General features: G+C 43.3%; 1 protein-coding gene across 2 annotated transcripts in view; it reads left to right on the top strand.

The window, feature by feature from the left end:
* Positions 1 to 17,506, top strand: part of SFT2D1 (SFT2 domain containing 1) — an 87,576-nt gene extending 70,070 nt beyond the window's left edge. For both annotated transcript variants that reach the window (XM_075864334.1, XM_075864332.1), the window contains exon 8: positions 16,935 to 17,506. In XM_075864334.1, the coding sequence (XP_075720449.1) occupies positions 16,935 to 16,974 (40 nt within the window). In that variant the 3' untranslated portion in view covers positions 16,975 to 17,506. The remainder of the gene's footprint in view (positions 1 to 16,934) is intronic.
* The last annotated feature ends 2,420 nt before the right edge of the window (positions 17,507 to 19,926 follow it).

Raw genomic sequence — 19,926 nt, 5'->3', positions numbered from 1 at the left:
TCAATTAGCTGCACCTGAAGCCTGTGTATAAAAAGGTGCAGAAACAGTGTGTGGGAGTCTCACCCCTGATTCAGACTGGAGACTACTAAGGCTGGAGTAGCCTGTATTCTATGTGAGTAAAGACCTGTGTTACTTTGTGTCCAGTGCCTGGTAGGAAGGCACTCGGTATAGTTAGATAATATCTTGTTTAGTTAGTGCTCAGATGAGCAGGATTTATTTTGTATTTTGCCTTGTTTTACAAGAGGCTGTTTCTTTGACAAGAATAAAAACACAGGCAAAGCCCTGTTATGACTTTTAATGCACGGTGTCCCTGTCTCTGGCTACAAAGAAACCGCTGTACCAACCTCTCCTGATGCTAAACCCTCACATATGGTGGCCGATGCGGGCGCGCTCTTAAAGAGACATACACCTATTTAAAAGGACTTTTGCTGCTCCAAGTGGAAAATCGTTGCTAGGGGCAACAACACAATTTTTTTCTCCCCGAGAGTGCTTGGAAGTGTATGTCTTGGGTGAAGGCGGCAACAGGGCTAAAAGAGACTGTTAAAATGGATGAAATACTTAAAAAGCTGATTCAGGCTAATATCAACCAGGGGAAGATAAGCACAGCTCTGCAAGAAGCCAGCGCGACTCAGCGAATGGTGCATGAGGAAGCCATGCGTGTACAGGCTGAAACCAATATTCTGCTGGGTGAAGCCCACCGACTGGCCTTAAAAGAACAGCAGCAAATTAATCGCTATTTGCAAGACCAAATTCAGGCCTCAGTGGAGAGGTCAGCGGGGCCTCATGGTTTGCGCCAAACCACTCGTGCAGCGGTACAGACATCTCTGCAGAAGATGACATCCACCGACGACGTTGAGGCCTATCTCATGGTGTTTGAGCGAGTGGCAGAACGAGAGAAGTTACCTTCAGATCAGTGGGCAGCAGTGGTGGCACCTTTCCTAACCGGAGAGCCGCAGAAGGCGTACTTTGATCTCAATGAGCAGGATGCCAAGGATTACTCCAATCTGAAGGGTGAGATCCTTGCCCGTCTGGGTGTTAATATGAATGTGCGTGCTCGACGGGTGCACAACTGGACTTTCGTGGAACACCTACCTGCGCAATCACAATTGTATGATCTTGTCCATCTTGCAAGGAAATGGCTACAGCCAGAGGAATCAACCCCTGCGCAGATCGTGGAGAGAGTGGTGCTTGACAAATACATCCGCTCCTTACCACCGAAGGTTCAGCGTTGGGTCGGTCAAGGAGATCCTACAGATGCGGAACAGCTGGTGAACCTGATTGAAAGGTACAGATCTACTCCAAGAAGTACCGCCTGGATGTTCTAACCCCAGGAACAGCAAATCGTGCGGAGCACCCGGTAAGACTGTTCCATTTACTAGATGGGTGAGAAATGTCTTTAAGGGAGGTGGCTCAGAAGGGGAGCAGACGGAGGGAAGAAATCCCAGAGAGACACTGAAGGCCAGACCAGGGTCTCAAGTTGGGGACCGGGGCCGCATACAGTGCCTGGGCATATTGCTGCCAATTGTCCCCTGACTACTGAGCCAATGGAGTGTGATGCAGCAAGGCGAATATCCTTGTTTGCACGTCCTGTTTGTTCTGCTGAGACTGTTTACGAGACTGAGCAACAAATGTGTGTTGTAAAAGTGGAAGGGTGTACTGTGAGTCCCTTGCTGGATTCTGGGAGTCTGGTTACCCTGGTGCATGCCAGCCTGATAGACCCTGGAACATTCAGCGGACATAGTATAGGGGTCCTGTGCATACATGGGGACACTAAAGAATACCCCACCGCTTTGGTCACTCTAGAGACTTCCTGTGGAACCGCTTGCCATGAAGTGGGTGTGGTCAAGTCCCTGATGCACAGTGTGATCCTGGGGAGAGACTTCCCAGTGTTCTGGGACTTGTGGAGGAAGAAAGATGTAACCTCCACTGTAAATGTTAATGGTGGTATTAATGTGTGCGCTGTGATTAGCCCAGAACCCTTTAACGAAGATGCTGAGGTGCCAGCAGTAGGGGTGACCACTGAGCCTGATAAATTTCCTCTGGCTGTTTTTGCTGGTGAAACAGATGAGCAGGAGGAAATTTCTGAGATACCAGAGTTAAATGTATCACGTAACAATTTTGGGACCGCTCAACTTGGCGATCCCACATTGGTAAAAGCCAGGGAAAATACTAAGGTATTAAATGGAGTGCCTCAACATCCAGGGGCTGATAAGGTGTTTCCACACATGGCGGTTAACCAGGATTTGCTGTATCTGATAGATAACGTACGTGGGGAGGTTGTTGAACAGCTGGTGATACCCCAACCGTATCGTAGAACGGTGTTGGACCTGGCTCATAAACATGTGCTGGGTGGACATCTAGGTTGCGAAAAGACCAGAGAGCGTATCTTACAACGATTCTTCTGGCCGGGGGTATATACGGAAGTTCAGAGGTATTGCGAGTCCTGCCCGGAGTGTCAGATAACGGCTCCTATGCCACATTTTAGGAGTCCGCTGGTGCCTTTGCCTATCATTGGGATCCCTTTTGAAAGAATTGCCATGGATCTGGTCGGCCCTTTAGTCAAATCCTCTAGAGGACATCAATATATCCTAGTGGTGTTGGACTATGCCACACGCTACCCTGAGGCTCCCTTTGCGAAATTCCTCTTCAAAAGCCATTGCAAGAGAGTTGTTTTACATGTTTTCCCGTACTGGTTTACCTAAGGAAATCCTTACCGATCAGGGAACTCCCTTTATGTCCAAAATCACCAAGGAATTATGTAAACTGCTGAAAATTAAACACCTGCGTACCTCTATATATCACCCTCAAACTGATGGTCTTGTTGAAAGATTCAATAAGACATTAAAAGGCATGTTGAGGAGGGTGGTTAGTAAGGATGGGAAGGATTGGGACTGTCTTCTGCCCTATTTGATGTTCACTGTACGTGAAGTTCCTCAATCATCCACAGGGTTTTCTCCTTTCGAACTTGTATACGGCAGACGACCCCGTGGTCTCCTGGATATAGCCAAGGAAACCTGGGAGCAAGAGTCCACACCTTTTATAGGAGTGTAATTGAGCATGTCACGTTGATGCAAGACCGAATCGCTGCGGTCATGCCGATAGTTAAGGAACATTTGGAGCAAGCTCAGGATGCTCAGAGCAGGGTGTATAACCGAACTGCTAAAGTTAGACATTTTAACTCTGGTGATCGAGTGTTGGTCTTAGTGCCAACCGTAGAAAGCAAATTTCTTGCTAGATGGCAAGGGCCGTATGAGATCATTGAAAAGGTGGGGGATGTAAATTATAAAGTTTACCAACCAGGTAAAAGGAAGACCGTGCAGTTATACCATGTAAACTTAATTAAGCCATGGAAAGAAAGAGACCCTCGTGGCAGTAAGGACCCCCTATATTCCTAACCCAGATGTGTATGTGTCAGAATCCCTCGCAAAGCCACAGAAACAGGAGACAAAAGACGTGTTTTAAGAACTGCCAGGACAGACCAGTATAATAAAACCTGACATTGTGACCGAGCCTCAGGTTCGGGTCCACTTGAAACCCTACAGAGTCCCTGAAGCTCGTAGACAAGCCATATCTGAGGAGGTCAAGAAAATGCTAGACCTTGGGATTATTGAAGAGTCAAAAAGTGAATGGTCAAGTCCCATTGTATTGATTCCGAAACCAGATGGGTCATTGCGTTTCTGTAACGACTTCCGCAAGTTAAATGAGATGTCAAAGTTTTACGCATACCCAATGCCAAGAGTTGACGAGTTAATAGAGAGACTGGGCCATTCAAGGTATTTTTCAACACTTGATTTAACCAAAGACTATTGGCAAGTACCCCTCACGGAGGGCGCCAAAGAGAAAACTGCGTTCATCACCCCGGATGGTCTGTTTCAATATATTTGTTTACCATTTGGGCTACATGGGGCTCCAGCGACCTTTCAAAGGTTAATGGACATAGTCCTCAAACACCATCGTCGGTATGCTTCGGCATATCTGGACGACATTATAATCTTTAGTGATGACTGGGAAAGCCACTTACCAAAAGTACAAGCAGTACTAAACTCCCTCAGAGCCGCGGGGTTAACAGCAAACCCAAAGAAATGTTCCTTAGGCTTGGAGTAAGCACGGTATCTGGGGTACATAATTGGGAGAGGGGTGATAAAGCCACAGGTCAACAAAGTTGAGGCTATCCAAAACTGGCCCCAGCCCTCAACCAAAAAGCAGGTCAGAGCTTTTCTAGGAATTGTAGGTTATTACCGCAGGTTCATTCCAAACTTTGCCAGCACAGCAGCGCCCCTGACAGATCTTACCAAGGGAAATAAGTCTGTCATGGTCAAGTGGGACACGAAGGCTGAAAGCGCCTTTCAAGAGTTGAAACTGGGCCTGTGTAACCAACCAGTCTTAGTCACTCCTGACTTCAAAAAGGAGTTTGTTGTCCAAACTGATGCTTCTAATGTGGGGCTCGGAGCAGTTCTGTCACAAGAGGTGGGTGGTGAGGAACATCCTGTGACCTATTTGAGCAGAAAACTTACCCCGGCTGAGAAACTATAGCATAGTTGAACGGGAGTGCTTGGCAATTAAGTGGGCACTTGAGTCCCTGAGATATTATTTACTGGGTCGTCGGTTTAGTTTGGTTACAGACCACTCTCCTCTTACGTGGATGTGTCAAGCTAAAGAGAAAAATGCAAGAGTTACACGGTGGGTTCTTACTTTGCAGAACTTCAAATATACTGTGGAACACAGAGCAGGAAAACTGCAGGGCAATGCTGACGCTTTGTCTAGGACACACTGCCTTGTAGCTAAATGTGTCCGATCCCACGGGCTCGAACAGAGGAAGAGGGTATGTGAGACAGTGACAGGTAAAGTCATTGAGGGAAGGTACATTTCCCCTAGAATCCTGTCATATATATCCTAGGCTCCAGGGAATGAGTAGTTCTTGCAATAGAAAGCTCTAGCTTTCCAATCTCGGTTTAAGGAAAAGCCGGAAAAAGGGCCTGGAGTTGGATTGGAGAAGAGCAGGGCGGGTTCCCCAATCCCTAGTCCATCTCTGTTTTTAGGACAAGGCTGCTGCTCAATTAGCTGCACCTGTAGCCTGTGTATAAAAAGGTGCAGAAACAGTGTGTGGGAGTCTCACCCCTGACTCAGACTGGAGACTACTAAGGCTGGAGTAGCCTGTATTCTATGTGAGTAAAGACCTGTGTTACTTTGTGTCCAGTGCCTGGTAGGAAGGCACTCGGTATAGTTAGATAATATCTTGTTTAGTTAGTGCTCAGACGAGCAGGATTTATTTTGTATTTTGCCTTGTACAAGAGGCTGTTTCTTTGACAAGCCCTGTTATGACTTTTAATGCACGGTGTCCCTGTCTCTGGCTACAAAGAAACCGCTGTACCAACCTCTCCTGATGCTAAACCCTCACAATATATATTGCATCTAAACTTTACACCGCTGAAGAGGCGTATGCCATGATCTCTTCTGATACTGACACAGCCAGCGATGGGGAAAAAACCCAGAATTAATGCTTTAGTTGACGTTCTCCTCCAGTGACGGTGAGGGTGGTGCGCCCAGGTTCTGCCTGACCCTGAAACTGCCAGCTCTGGTCACCCCCAACCAATTACACTCCCTAAATCCCAGAATTTACTGCTGCAGGAAATCATGTGCAGACGAATGGCTGCCTGTATTGGAGTTTTTACATTTTTTTAGTGATTTAAAGGAACAGTGTCATCACAAATAATTTTTTTATATGTTAAAGATGTTAGTGCTTTAATAAAAACGTTTATTTTCATTTGTGTGTTTGTGTTTTACTGTTTCTTATTTTTACACTTTTTCTTCCCTATGGGGGCTGCCATTTTTTGTTCCATTTCTGTGTGTGTCGATTAACGACACACACAGACATGGAATACGGCAGCCACAGTCCCATAGGGACTGCGAACGGCTCCCGTCCCATTGACTGCCGTGTACGGCGTCTGTGTGGGAACTGCGCATGCGCCGCTCCCACACAGTCCTATTCGAAATTGGCGCCGTCCGGCGCCATTTTCCTGTGGACCGGAAGTCGCGGCCGGACAGTAATATTACTACTTCCGGTCGCGGCTTCCGGACTTGTGCACATGGAACAGCGGCAGCAAAGGGAGCGGAGGGAGCCGCGGCGGCAGGAGCAGGTAAGAGATTTCAATGTATGTTAGTGTTTGTGTGTGTTTACTACTCTATGTAAACCTACTACACTGTGGGTTACCTCAAAAAATGGCGACACACAGTGTAGGAGGTTAAACCTTTCAAATCCCTCGTTTATCCCGGCACTAGCCAGGATAAAGGAGGGGGGGATGCTGAGAGCTCACTAGAGCGAGGGCTTTTAACCCAATGTTGCAATGCTGCAATTTTGGGAACAGCTCCATCTAGTGACCAAAAATGGGTAGTATTATAAATTAGAAATTTATAATATTACATGGACTCGTGCAAAAAAATAAAAAAAATTTGAACAATGTTTAATCACCCACACACTAAATGTTTAATTTTTAAAAAAAAAACATGTTTTTCTGGCAACACATTCCCTTTAATACAGCTTATGGTGGACCAAACCAACCTTTATGCCCAGAAATTTATTTTGCAACACCTCAATTTTTGCAATTTTTCGCTAAATTTTGGTCTTTTTCACAATTAAATACTGAACATATCGAGCAAATTTTCAGTAACAAAGTCCAATGTGTCACGAGAAAAGAATCTTAGAATCGCTTGGATAGGTAAAAGCATTCCGAAGTTATTACCACATAAAGTGAAACATGTCAGATTTGAAAAATGAGGCTTTCGGGAAGGTCAAAAGTGGCCAAAGAGGGAATGGGTTAAAGAGGCTCTGTCACCACATTAGTGGCCTATCTCCTACATAATGTGATCGGTGCCGTAACGTAGATTACATCAGTGTGTTTTTATTTAGATAAACTATCTATTTTCACCAAGTTATGACCTTTATTCTAATGACTTTCTTAACCCCTTTAGGACGCAGCCTGTTTTGGCCTTGTGGCACAGGCGATTTTTTTTTTTTTATTTTTTTTTATCTGACATGTCACTTTATGTGGTAATAACTCCGGAATGCTTTTACCTATCCAACCGATTCTGAGATTTTCTCATGACATATTGTACTTTATGATAGTGGAAAAATTTGGTCGATAAATTCAATATTTAAAACACCAAAATTTAGAGAAAATTTGCAGAAATGTGTGTTTTACAAGCCGATACATTTAAATTGAGAAAAATAGATAGTAATATCACACAAGTCACTAGTTACCATTTTTCCATATGTGTACTTTTATATTTGCATCGTTTTTTTGAACCTCCTTTTTATTTTTCTAGGACGTTACAAGGCTTAGAACTTTAGCAGCAATTTCTCACAATTTCAAGAAAAATTCAAAAGGCAATTTTTACAGGGACCAGTTTAGTTCTGAAGTGGTTTTGAGGGACTTATATATTAGAATCCCCCAATAAATCACGCCATTTTAAAAACTGCACCCCTCAAAGTATTCAAAACAGCATTCAGAAAGTTTCTTAACCCTTTAGGCGTTTCACAGGAAATAAAGCAAAGTAGAGGGGAAATGTACAAATTTCTCTTTTTTTTTTTTTTTTGCCGAAATTCATTTGTAATAAAAAAAAATTGTGTAACACAGAAGGTTTTACCAGAGAAATACAACTCAATATTTATTTCCTATGTCCTGCAGTTTTTAGCAATATCCCACATGTGGCCCTAGTGCCCTAATGGACAGAAACACCGGCCTCAAGCAAAGGAGCACCTAGTGGATTTTGGGTCCTGCTTATTTTTAGATTATATTTTAGGCACCATGTCAGGTTTGAAGAGGTCTTGTGGTGCCAAAACAGTGGAAGCTCCCAAAAAGAGACCCCATTTTGGAAAATAGGCCCCTCAAGGAATTTATCTAGGTGTATAGTTAGCACTTTGACCCCACAGGTATTTTGCTATATTGATTGGAGTTAGTCTGTGAAAATGAAAATCCATTTTTTTTTTTTTCTGAAAAAACATAGAAATTTGTAATATTTACAAGGAATAAATAAAATGCACCCCAACATTTGTAAAGCATCTTCTCCCGATTACGGAAATACCCCATATGTGGCAATAAACTGCTGTTTGGACCCACGGCAGCGCTCAGAATGGAGGGAGCGCCATTTGGATTTTGGAGCGCAGATTTTGCTGGATTGTTTTTTAGTGCCATATCGTGATTGCAACGCCCTGGAGGGAACAAAACAGTGGAAACACCCCAAAAGTGACCCCATTTGAGAAACTACACCCCTCAAGGAATTTTTCTAGGGGTATAGTAACCATTTATACCACACAGGTTTTTTGTAGAATTAGGCCGGGAAAATGAATATAAACATTTTTGTCCACTAAAATGTTAAATTTTTTCATTTTCACAAGGGATAAAGGAGAAAAAGTCGCCCTAAATTTGTAACACAATCTCTCCCGAGTATGACCATACCCCACGTGTAGTAATTAATTTTTTTAATATAAATTAAGTAACCTTTGCAGGACTGATCCTTTTTTGCTTTTCCATTTTAGTTTTTCACTCCTCGCCTTCCAAACGCCATAACTCTTTTATTTTTCCATAAATTGAGCGGTGTGAGGGCTTATTTTTGGCAGGACAAGCTGTAGTTTTTATTGGTAAAATTTTTGGTACAAGCAACTTTTTGATCCCATTTTATTACATTTTATTTTGAGCTTTGGTGACCAATAACAGTGATTTTGGCGGTTTAAATTATTTTATTTCTTTCAGCGTTCATAATGCGCTATAAATGACAATTTTATTTTATTCTGCGGGTCGGTACGATTACGGCGATACCATATGTTTTTTTGTTTTGCAGCGTTTGCACAATAAAATCACTTCTTTATAAAAAAAAAAAAAAATTTTATGTGTCACCATATTCTGAGAGCCGTAACTTTTTTATTTTTTAGTCAAAAAAGCGGTGTAAGGGCTTGTTTTTTGCGCGAGGGGCTTTAGTTTTTATTGGTATTATTTTCGGGTACATGCGACTTTTTTTGATCACTTTTTGGTGACCAAAAAATAGTGATTCTGACATTTTGTTTTTAGTTTTGTTTTTTTTGCGGCGTTCACCGTGCGGTAAAAATAACATTATAGTTTTATAGATTGGGTCGTTACGAACGCAGTGATACCAAATATGTGTACTGTTTTTTTAACGGTTTAATTTTTTCCCTATAATAAGACTTATTAAAGAAAAAAAAATCTTTTTTACACTTTTGTCAAACATTTTTCTTACATTTTTGTTTCTGTACTTTTTACACTTTCTTTTTTTACCTGCAGTTCTGATCGCTGCTAGAATACATTACACTACCTAGGTAGTGTAACGTATTCCAACTGTCAGTGTGCCATTACATGGGGGCTGCTGATGTGCTATAAATCCCGTACATGCAGAGATCGCAATCGAGCTCTGCATGTAACTGGTTAATTGGCTAAATCAGCGGCAATGAGCCGCTGATCGGCAACACGGGAATGTCAGCTGTCAGGGACATCTGACCTATGCAGTGTGCATCGCGAACGGCAGTGACGTGCTGTCACTCTGACAGGAAGTCTATCAGGAGGCTGGTCCTGATAGGCTTCCGTACATGGCAGACAAGGAGGCCATTACTTGGCCTCCGATCGACATGCTAGCCATCTGCAAACCTCACGATTTCATTGTGAGGTCTGCCGATGTGCTAGAAACCCCTGAATGCAGTGATTGCAATCGATCACCGCAATTAAGGGGTTAATTGCCGAAATCAGCGGAAATAAGCCGCTGATCGGCATACAGTGGAGTGTCAGCTGTCAGGGACAGCGGGAACCACGCAGTAACTGTACGTCCCTGTGCGCTAAGACACTGGCCACATGGAGGTACAGTTGCGTCGTGTTGCGCCTAGGGGTTAATAGAAGACCGGGCATATTTTTACTATTGACCAAGTGGGCGTTGTGGAGAGAAGTGTATGACGCTAACCAATCGTTGACCAATCAACGTCTCACACTTCTCCCCATTCATATAATCAGCACATAGTGATCCTGCGTTGTTCACTATGTGCAGTCACATACACACACACATTAACGTTACTGAAGCGTCTTGACAGTAAATAGACATCGCGTCCAACCAGGACGGGATGTCTATTCACAATCCCGTCACTTCGGTAACGTTTGTGTGGAACTTACAGCACGGCAAGCGTAATTTCGCAAGATCTCGCTGTAAATGACAGCACAGCGTGATCTCTATGTGCTGTGTGAGAAAGTCACACACAAATGTTACCGAAGTGTCGGGATTGTGAATAGACATCCCGTCCTCGCTGAAGGTGATGGCTATTTACTGTCAAGACACTTCAGTTACGTTAATGTGTGTATATGGGGCTGCACATAGTGATCCTGCGTTGTTCACTGTGTGCGGAGTAAATGAATGGGGAGAAGTGTATGATGCTGATTGGTTACTGATTGGTCAGCGTCATACACATCTGTACAACACCCAGTTGGTAAAAAGTAAAAACACACCCAGTTAGTCTGTTAAGAAAGCCATTAGCATAAAGCTTAAATAGGTCATAACTTGGTGAAAATAGATCGTTTATCTAAATAAAAAAACACTGCTGTAATCTACGTTACGGCGCCGATCACATTATGTACAAGATAGGGCACTTATAATGTGGTGACAGAGCCTCTTTAAAGTGCAGACTCCGCTTTAATTTGAGGGTATTCACATCCTAATTTGAAGAAGGGTTTAGGAATTACAGCTCTTTAATATGTAGCTGCCTCTGTTTCAAGGGACCAAAGGTAATTGGACAATTATCTCAAAAGCTATCTAATTGGCTGCATGGGCTATTCCCTCGTTAATTCATCATCAATTAAGCAGGTAAAAGGTCTGGAGTTGATTCCAGGTGCGGCATTTGGAAGCTGTTGCTGTGAACCCACAACATGAGGTCAAAGCAGCTCTCAATGCAAGTGAAACAGACCATCGTTGGGCTGAAAAAAATGAAGAAATCCATCAGAGAGAGAGAGCACAAATGTTAGTAGTGGCCAAATCAACAGTTTGGTACATTCGTGAAAAAAAAAAGAGCGCACTGGTGATATCAAACTCCAAAAGGCCTGGATGTCCACGGAAGTCAACAGTGTTGAAGAAGAAAAACCCCTTCACAGCATCTACCCAAGTGAAGAAGACTCTCCTTGAAGTAGGTGTATCAGTATCGAAGTCTACCATAAAGAGAAGACTTCATGAGAGCAAATACAGTGGGTTCACCACAAGGTGCAAACCATTAATCAGCCTCAACTATAGAAAGACCAGATTAGACTTTACCAAACATCATCTGAAGAAGCCAGCCCAGTTCTGGAACAGCATTCTTTGTACAGATGAAACTAAGATCAACCTGTACACCAGAATGATGGGAGGAAGAAAGTATGGAGAAGGCATGGAACGGCTCATGACCCAAAACACTCCCCATCCTCTGTAAAACATGGTGGAGGCAGTGTGATGGCATGACCATGCATGGCTGCCAAAGGCACTGGGTCACTAGTGTTTATTGATGATGTGACAGAAGCAAGAAGAAAAGTAGATCCAGAGTTTATATATAAAATATAACTTTTACTGTCTTTTCATATTACATTTTTTTATTTTTATATTAACCTATACATATGGTAAATACATGTCAAATAGTCATACATAGTGGATTCTTGCATTGTTTATGGCATATATCCAGCGAAAAATGTTGGTTGATTAGACAGGCGCCAACTTTGAAACCCTAACAACATAGGCAATCTCTTGCCACGACAAGCATGCTCTCACTGAAGAGCACTACTTTGAACAAACCACCATAACTATTTGTTCCCGTACCCTCGGAATTTGGATATAGCTGGTTTCCTGCCCATCTCCCCTGAGGAATCGTTTGGCCGTGAGGAAACTCGTTGGGAGGATTTTTTCTAAATTGAGAGAGGTAGCAGGATTTAGCAAGCTATACAGCTGCTCTGTATAGAGAATGGTGCTGCTGTATTTCAAAAAGTGAAAATAATTTTTAAGAAACTGTAAAGTTGCACTAATCACACTGACCTTTTTATTTAAAAAAAAAATGCCATTCAAAGGTTTACATAGCTTTTAAGGGGTTTAGTTTCCGAAATGGGATCACTTATTGGGGTTTTCCACTGCACTGGTACATCAGGGGCTCTGCGAACACAACATGGCACCCGAATAATATTCCAGCTAAATTTGTGCTCAAAAGCCAAATGGCGATCCTTCCCTTCTGAGTCCTGCCGTGTTCCAAAACAGCAGTTTGTGATCACGTATGGGGTATTTCCATACTCTGGAGAAGTTGTTTTACAAATGTTGGGGTGCTTTCTCTACTTTGTTTTGAGAAAATATTTTTTTTTTTTTAGCTAATTATACGTCTTAGGCCTCATGCACACGAACATATTTTTTTCCTCCCGTAAATGCTGGCCTAAATACGGGTCCTTGGTCACACTTATTCGACCCATATACGGGTCCGGTGTCACCTGTATTCCACCCGTATTTACGGGCACGTTTTCGCTGCAAAATTGCACTGCACTAACCGGCAGCCCCTTCTCTCGATCAGTGCAGGATAGAGAGAAGGGGCAGCCCTTTCCGTAGTAAAAGAAATTCATACTTACCCGGCCGTTGTCTTGGTGACGCGTCCCTCTTTCAACATCCAGCTCGACCTCCATAGATGACGCGAAAGTCCATGAGACCGCTGCAGCCTGTGATTGGCTGCAGCGGTCACATGGGCTAAAACGTCATCCCAGGAGGCCGGACTGGAGGAAGAAGCAGGGAGTTCTGGGTAAGTATGAACGTCGTCGTCTTTCTTTTTTTTACAGGTTGATCTATATTGTGATCGGTAGTCACTGTCCAGGGTGCTGAAAGAGTTACTGCCGATCGTTTAACTCTTTCAGCACCCTGACGTTGCCTAGCAACGCTCCCGTAATCACCTGTAATTACGGGAGCCCCATAGACTTCTATGGGCCTGCCCGTGCCGTAATTACGGCCTGAAATAGGACATGTTCTATATTTTTCAACGTCACGGGCACCTTCCCGTAAGCATACGGGGAGGTACTCGTGGCCAATAGAAGTCCATGGGCCCGTAAAAACGTGCCGTAATTTTATTGGAATAAAATGTAATTTTTAATTTTAACTGCCCAATTCTAATGGTCTATGGAACGCCTGTGGGATTAAAATTCTCACTACACCTTAGATGAATTTCTTGTGGGTGTAGTTTCCAAAATGTAGTATTATTGGGGTGTTTCATTTGCTTTGGCACCACAAGACCTCTTATAACCTGACATGGTGCCTAAAATCTAATGAAAAGACGGTCCTAAAATCATCTAGGTGCTCATTTGCTCTTGAGGCCTGTGTGTCAGTCCACCAGCACTAGGGCCACATGTGGAATATGCCTAAACTGCAGAATTTGGGCAATAAATATTGAGTTGTTTTTCTCCGGTAAAACCTTCAGTGTTACAAATTTCATTCTTTTTTAAAGAAATTCCATTTTGTGGAGTTTCACCTCCACATTGCTTTAATTCCTGTGAAACGCTTAAAGGGTTAAACTTTTCTAAATGCCGTTTTAAATAATTTGAGGGGTGCAGTTTTTAAAATGGGGTGTTTCATGGGGGTTTCTTATCTTTCGGCCCCTGAAAGCCACTTCAGAACTGAACTGGTCCCCAGAAAAATAAACGGACGTTCAAAAAAACGATGCCAACATAAAGTAGGCATATGGCAAATGTTAATTAGTAACTATGTTGTGTGATAGAAGTATCTGTCACTCAAGCAGAAAAACGCTCTTTGAACCTATGCAAGCAAAAAAAATAAAATGGCAATGTGAGCTTCCACTATTCATTTTTGATGATACACTATTTAAAGGGGTTTTCCGGAACCAATTAATCCAATCCTGTTAAACTAAACATGTCAAACCTAATCTTTTTGCAATGTACTTGCGTTTGAAAAGATGTTCCTAGCGGTGTTTCTCATCTTCTATCGCGTGATGCCTCGCTAACCCGAAATTCTTACTTCCGCCTCAGCCCAGTCCATGAGCTCTAACTTCCGTTTTCTGGCAGTCTGAGTGTACGGTCACGTCATAAATGACGTAACTGTACACTGTGTTAATGGGTTGTACCATGTTCTTACTCCTATGCAGCGCTGAACACGGAGAGACGGGCAGAGCGGGGAGACACAGTGACAGAGCGAAGTGACACACTTGCATGCTTAAGTGTCGTTACTTATTTCTATTATATTTTTTTGGTGTTTTTTTTTTTTTTTTTTTTCCCCGTATGGTGGAAAGTATTAAAAATTAAATAATAATTTGACATGTTTTCCAATGTTGGCCACCAGGGGGAGCACTTCCCAGAATTACAGCAAGGTGAATAAGGCAAAGTAACCTGACTCACAGCTGCTGTAAATGTGGGAGGAAACCTCACCCCCCCTCTCACAAGCCAGGAAAAGGTGTCTTCAAATTGCTAAGCAGTGTCCGGCAGCCATTTCGGTGTGCTTCTGCAGCTGGAAGAAGTTATAGGACCCACCAAAAGGCTAAGTATATGTTCACACGCTTACTAAACAAAGGGAAACCAGCTCCTGATTTTCAGCCATTTTTTAATCAAACTCGCGTTTTTTAACGGCCGTTTTTGGAGCTGTTTTTCTATAAAGTCAATGAAAAACTGCTCCAAAAACGTCCCAAGAAGTGATGTGCACTTCATTTTGGTCGGGCGTCTTTTTACGTGCTGTTTTTGGAAAACTACCACGTAAAAAACGCCCTGTCGGAACAGAACGCCTTATTTCCCATTGAAACCAATGGTCAGATGCTTGTAAGCGTTCTGCTTCCGATTTTTCAGCTCAAAACATTGTGTGTGAGCATACCCTTAGGGTATGTGCACACGCTAACTGCATTTACGTCTGAAATGACGGAGCTGTTTTCAGGAGAAAACGGCTCTGTCATTTCAGACGTAATTGCGCGTACTCGCGTTTTGCGAGGCGTCAATTACGGCCGTAATTTGGAGCTGTTCATTGAATTCCATGAAAAACGACTCATTACGTCCCAAGAAGTGTCCTGCACTTTTGACAGCGACGCGTAAAATTACAGGTCGTCGGCACAGTACATCGGCAAACCCATTCAAATGAATGTGTAGATGTTTGCCGACGTATTGGAGCCGTCTTTTCAGGCGTAAATCGAGGCGTAAAACGCCTCGTTTACGCCTGAAAATAGGTCGTGTGAACCCAGCCTTAGAATGATGAAAGTGAAGTGAATGACTTTTCAGTTGACCGGTTCACACGCCCTGTATTTGACATGGTTTTTTTTTGCACATTTTATGTGCAAAAAAACGCAAAACGCTTGATTACACTTGATTTTGCGTGTTTGGAGGATTTGTGTGTGTGTGGGTGGGGGGGGTGCTCGCCGCTGATTCTTCAAAACAGCTGATAAGCAGCTATGAAGTATCAGTGGCGACCGTGCACACTACGCTCTGCCACACACACACGGGAAAAGTCTTAAAGGGGTCGTCCAGGAAAACATGGCGTCGCACCTGTACTCAGGTCGTGTGTGGTATTACAGCTCTGTCCTATTCACTTCAATGGATGTGAACTGCAATACCAGACACAACCTGAGGACAGGTGCGGCGCTGTGTCTCCAATCCGCACACCCCTTCTGTCCTGAGATGACACGACGGGGGAGGCGGGTGTCAGAGCCACTCACCGCCATCACTGCAGACCGAACCACACAACTACGGCATGAGGGCAGGGCTTGTCCTGAGTGCACTGTCTCTTGTTATGGACAGATTTATAGTCACATGAACCCGTCTGGTGAATCGGTAACCTAGGTCCGATCACATGACAGAGGGGGATCACCAAAAACCCTGTGCACCCTCAGCCCATCCATCCAGCCCTTTCCTGGTTATATCTGCGTCTGGGAAAGCTGGGTGACAACCATTACCCCTCCTACTGGAGTGTGTTTAGGGATGTGACTAATGAATCGCTCACACTCCAGTAGGAGGGGTAATGGTGGTCACCCAGCTTTCCCAGACCCCTGAACGGTAAATCTCTAGTTGTGCTGAGACTGTTTGGGAATGTGACTAATGAACCTCTCAGTCTCAGCACAACTAGACATTTATCGTTCAGGGGTCTGGGAAAGCTGGGTGACCACCATTACCCCATCCTACTGGAGTGTGTTTGGGGATGTGACTAATGAACCTCCAACACTCCAGTAGGAGGGGCAATGGTGGTCACCCAGCTTTCCCAGACCCCTGAACGATAATTCTCTCTAATTGTGCTGAGACTGAGAGGTTCATTAGTCATATCCCCAAACAGTCTCAGCACAACTAGAGATTTATCGTTCAGGGCTTTCCCAGTACAGTTGCATCATGTGTCCTTCATACAAGGGGGGGGGGGCGTTAGGAGGGGGGCTGTTAGGAGGGGGGGGCGTCGGGGGTCACGAGAGCGGGGGTCTGTGAGATAGAGATTGGGACATGCAGAGACACAGACCTTACCTGCAGTGCAGCTGGTCTTCAAGATGGCGCCTGCTCTCTCCCGGTAAACCGCTGCTCTGCTCTGTGTGACTCTGACCTGCGTCTGCGCAGTACAGAGCCATAGAGCAAAGTCAATGGAACGGCTCCTGTTCATTGACTCCTATGCACTGTAGCTGCCGTATTCCATCTCTGTATGTGTCGTTAATCGACACATACAGAGATGAAAAACAAAATGGCAGCCCCCATAGAGAAGTAAAAGTTAGAAAAAAGAAAAATGTAAAACACTAACACACACATAAATAAAAGATTTTATAATAAAACACTAAATGCAAATTGATATAAAAAAAAATTTTTTCGTCACACTCGTCCTTTAAGATGTTTATTTTCGTGTGTCTCTCATGCAATGTCGTCTCCCTGTAGGTTTTCATTTTAACAGCCAAAATTGCTCTTTTATAATGGTTTTATTCTTTTTTTCCAAAACAGGGATGCTGTGGTAAAGTGCTTCTCTTCGTGTTTGAATTAAGTTCAAGAAGGCGATCACGTTTGCAGAAATCAGGAAGTTACACCTGTATCAACTAGTTTTATATTTTCTATCCACAAACAAAATGTAATGTTTTCTTTTTTTTTTCTTTTGTAAATAATGTGACAGTGCTGATCTCTAAATTTATATTGTTTGCGGCAACAATATTGTATTTTTTAAGTTTTTGTTTTTTTTAACCATGCATATTTATGCAGTAACAAAAATAAGTGCACTCAAAACATGTTGACCGAAATGCCTTATTCCTGATCTAATTTTTTTTTTTTTATATTTACATATTTTCAAGCATTTTATTTCTAAACAAAAAGTTACCTTTTGTACATATTTAAAGCTATAATAAATCTACTTGGTATATGATTGTACTGTAAATCAGGTTTGAAAAGCAAAAATTTACTATAGAACTATACATGTAAAAAAAAAAGATGTCATACATTTAAAGTTTTGTAAAATTATTGAAGATGGATCCACAGTGTGCCTGAATTAATTCCTCTATTAAATATCTTTCGTAACTATGCAACATTTTGTTTCTTTTGAATTAGGTATCAGCAGTATTACATGTAATGTTTTAGATGTCAGGATGGAAGATTAAGGCCGGGTTCCCGCAAAACGTAAACTCTGCGGAATTTCCGCAACTGAATTCTGCGCGGAAATTCCGCAGTATTTACAGTAGCAGCAAAGTGGATGAGATTTAGAAAATCTTATGCCCACGCTGCGGGAAAAAAAGCAACGTATTTTAATAAATTGACCTGCGGTGCAGAATTTAAATCCGTAGCATGTCAATTTATGCTGTGTTTTTGTTGGCTTTCTGTTGCAGGTTTTGTTTTCTTTAAACTTTATTACTATTGCCTTTAGTAATGGCCGCTGTCTGACAGCATCCATTACTACGGCGGGGCTTAAAGGGGTATTCCCATCTTGATAACTATACCGATAAAGCTTAACATTAAAATTTAGGCATTTTTGTAAATACCTTTCTTTTTTTTTTTTTAAATGCTGTACTTTGCGAGATATCCTGGCTCCATCTTATTGACAGCCCCTCTTTGTTTATTGCTCGTTGCCTAGGGATTTGGCCACCACTGCTTTCCTCTAGCAGTGGCCGCACTTGCACTGTTCTACCTCTTTATTTTACAGTGAGGATGACAAGGATCTCTGGAACGCACATGTTAGAGCATGCGCAGTAGCTCCCTGCCCAATCACCTCTCGAGTTCTATTCAAGTCTATAGGACGGCACCCAGGCATGCGCAGTAGCCCTAGATCCGTCCTGTACTCGGCACATCAGCAAAGGCCAGCCGAGTTAGCTGAGCCCTTATTAGAATTGGTATGTAACATTGTCTGTTACATACTTATGCTACACAGCAGCATGGACTGGCCGCTGTCCGTGATGTAAGCTGCACATAAATCAGCTGTATGAGACAGCGTCCTGCTCGGTCTCCTATGCTCTCATCTGCTGTAAGGAAGCCAGCCCTGTATCAGTGTAGGCCTTTGTACTGTTGACCGGAGACAGAGCAGGACGCTGTATCATACAGTTGATTTTTGTGCAGCTTACACCATGGACCCTACAGTCAGGGGCTCCTCCAGGACAGGAATTCCCAGCCAGAGTGTTGGAAACTACACTCCTAGAAGGAGTCCCAATGGAGTTGGCTACAGGGAGTGGGGGGTGTAGCAAAAACGACATTATCTAATGACGTCGGGAGCGTGCCCTAACAGAGCAGGGTGCCTTAATTGCCATCAAGCCACTCACGCCCCCTTTTAGAAAATATAACCAGCACTAGCTGCATTATCTAGTTGAGAAAAAGGGGAGTTAAAAAAAATGAATATTAAAAATATAAATATATTGCTCTAAAAAAAAATATTTTATTTATGTTTAGGATGTACTAAAAAAAACTCCACTTGGGAATAACCCTTTAATGTTAGCTGGTGAAAAGGCTAACACTAATCCCCCCCCCCCCAATTATTACCTAGATATCCACCGCTACCTGGGGCACTGGGAAGAGTCTGGTACGATCAAGCACCAGACCATCTGTAGTGATGGTTGGATACTGGGGCGGCCGCAGGCTAGCATCACCAGGGTGGGAAAGGCAACTGTTTTTGGCCTTTTCCATCCTAATCATACCAGCCTGCAGCCACTCCAGTGCCTGACGATCACTACATAGGGTCGGATACTTGATCGTACCCGGCTCTTCTTGGTACCCCTGGTGGCAGGTACCAGGGTAATGGGGGTTAGTGTTAGCCTTTTCACCCTAATGGATGCTGTGAATCAAACAGCGGTCATTACTAAGGCGGTAGTAATAACATTTTTAAAAATAAAAAAAACACAGAAAAAAATATATTTTTATTGAAATAAACCCCCACACAACCCTCGTTGACATTTTTTTTTATTCTCAATGAAATGGTTATCGAAGTAGTCCTCGAAACCAAAATAGCTCAACACCCGAACCTGTAAAGAAAAAAACACAACATAAAAAAAAAGCAAAGCAATTATTAGACTTACCTTTCCTGGGTCAAGCGCTGAAGCCGCAATGTCGGCGAGCTATGCGGTTTCCGTAACTTCGGGAGTTATAGGGGGCATTATTACTAAAAGTGCCTAGGGCAGTTTTGACTCTAAATACAGTCTTGCTTTCACCTACACTCTCCCCCCTGGCCACCCACTTAACCTCTGCCTCCTTCTATGCCCCATTCCCCCTCCCACAGAGCCTCTGCCACCATCTTTGCCCCCACCACAAATAATGTTCAAAATCCTCTTTAGTGTTGCCTGCACCCCATGAGACCCCCTCTGCCACTCAACCCTCCAAGAGCCAAAGACACGTTCTCACCCCACAAGGAGCCCATTCCTCTGATTTATATCCTCCCGCACCTGTTTCCTGCAGTCTCACTGCTCATTCGCGAAGCCCTGTCACTATTTCAACCCTTTGCAGTTTTTCGTTCAACATCTGTGGTTGC

This window comes from Rhinoderma darwinii, chromosome 4 (genome assembly GCF_050947455.1).
Source record: "Rhinoderma darwinii isolate aRhiDar2 chromosome 4, aRhiDar2.hap1, whole genome shotgun sequence".
In the NCBI taxonomy this organism is placed as follows: Eukaryota; Metazoa; Chordata; class Amphibia; order Anura; family Rhinodermatidae; genus Rhinoderma; species Rhinoderma darwinii.
Note: the sequence above shows the minus strand (reverse complement) of the source record. Positions and strands in the feature narration are given on the sequence as shown.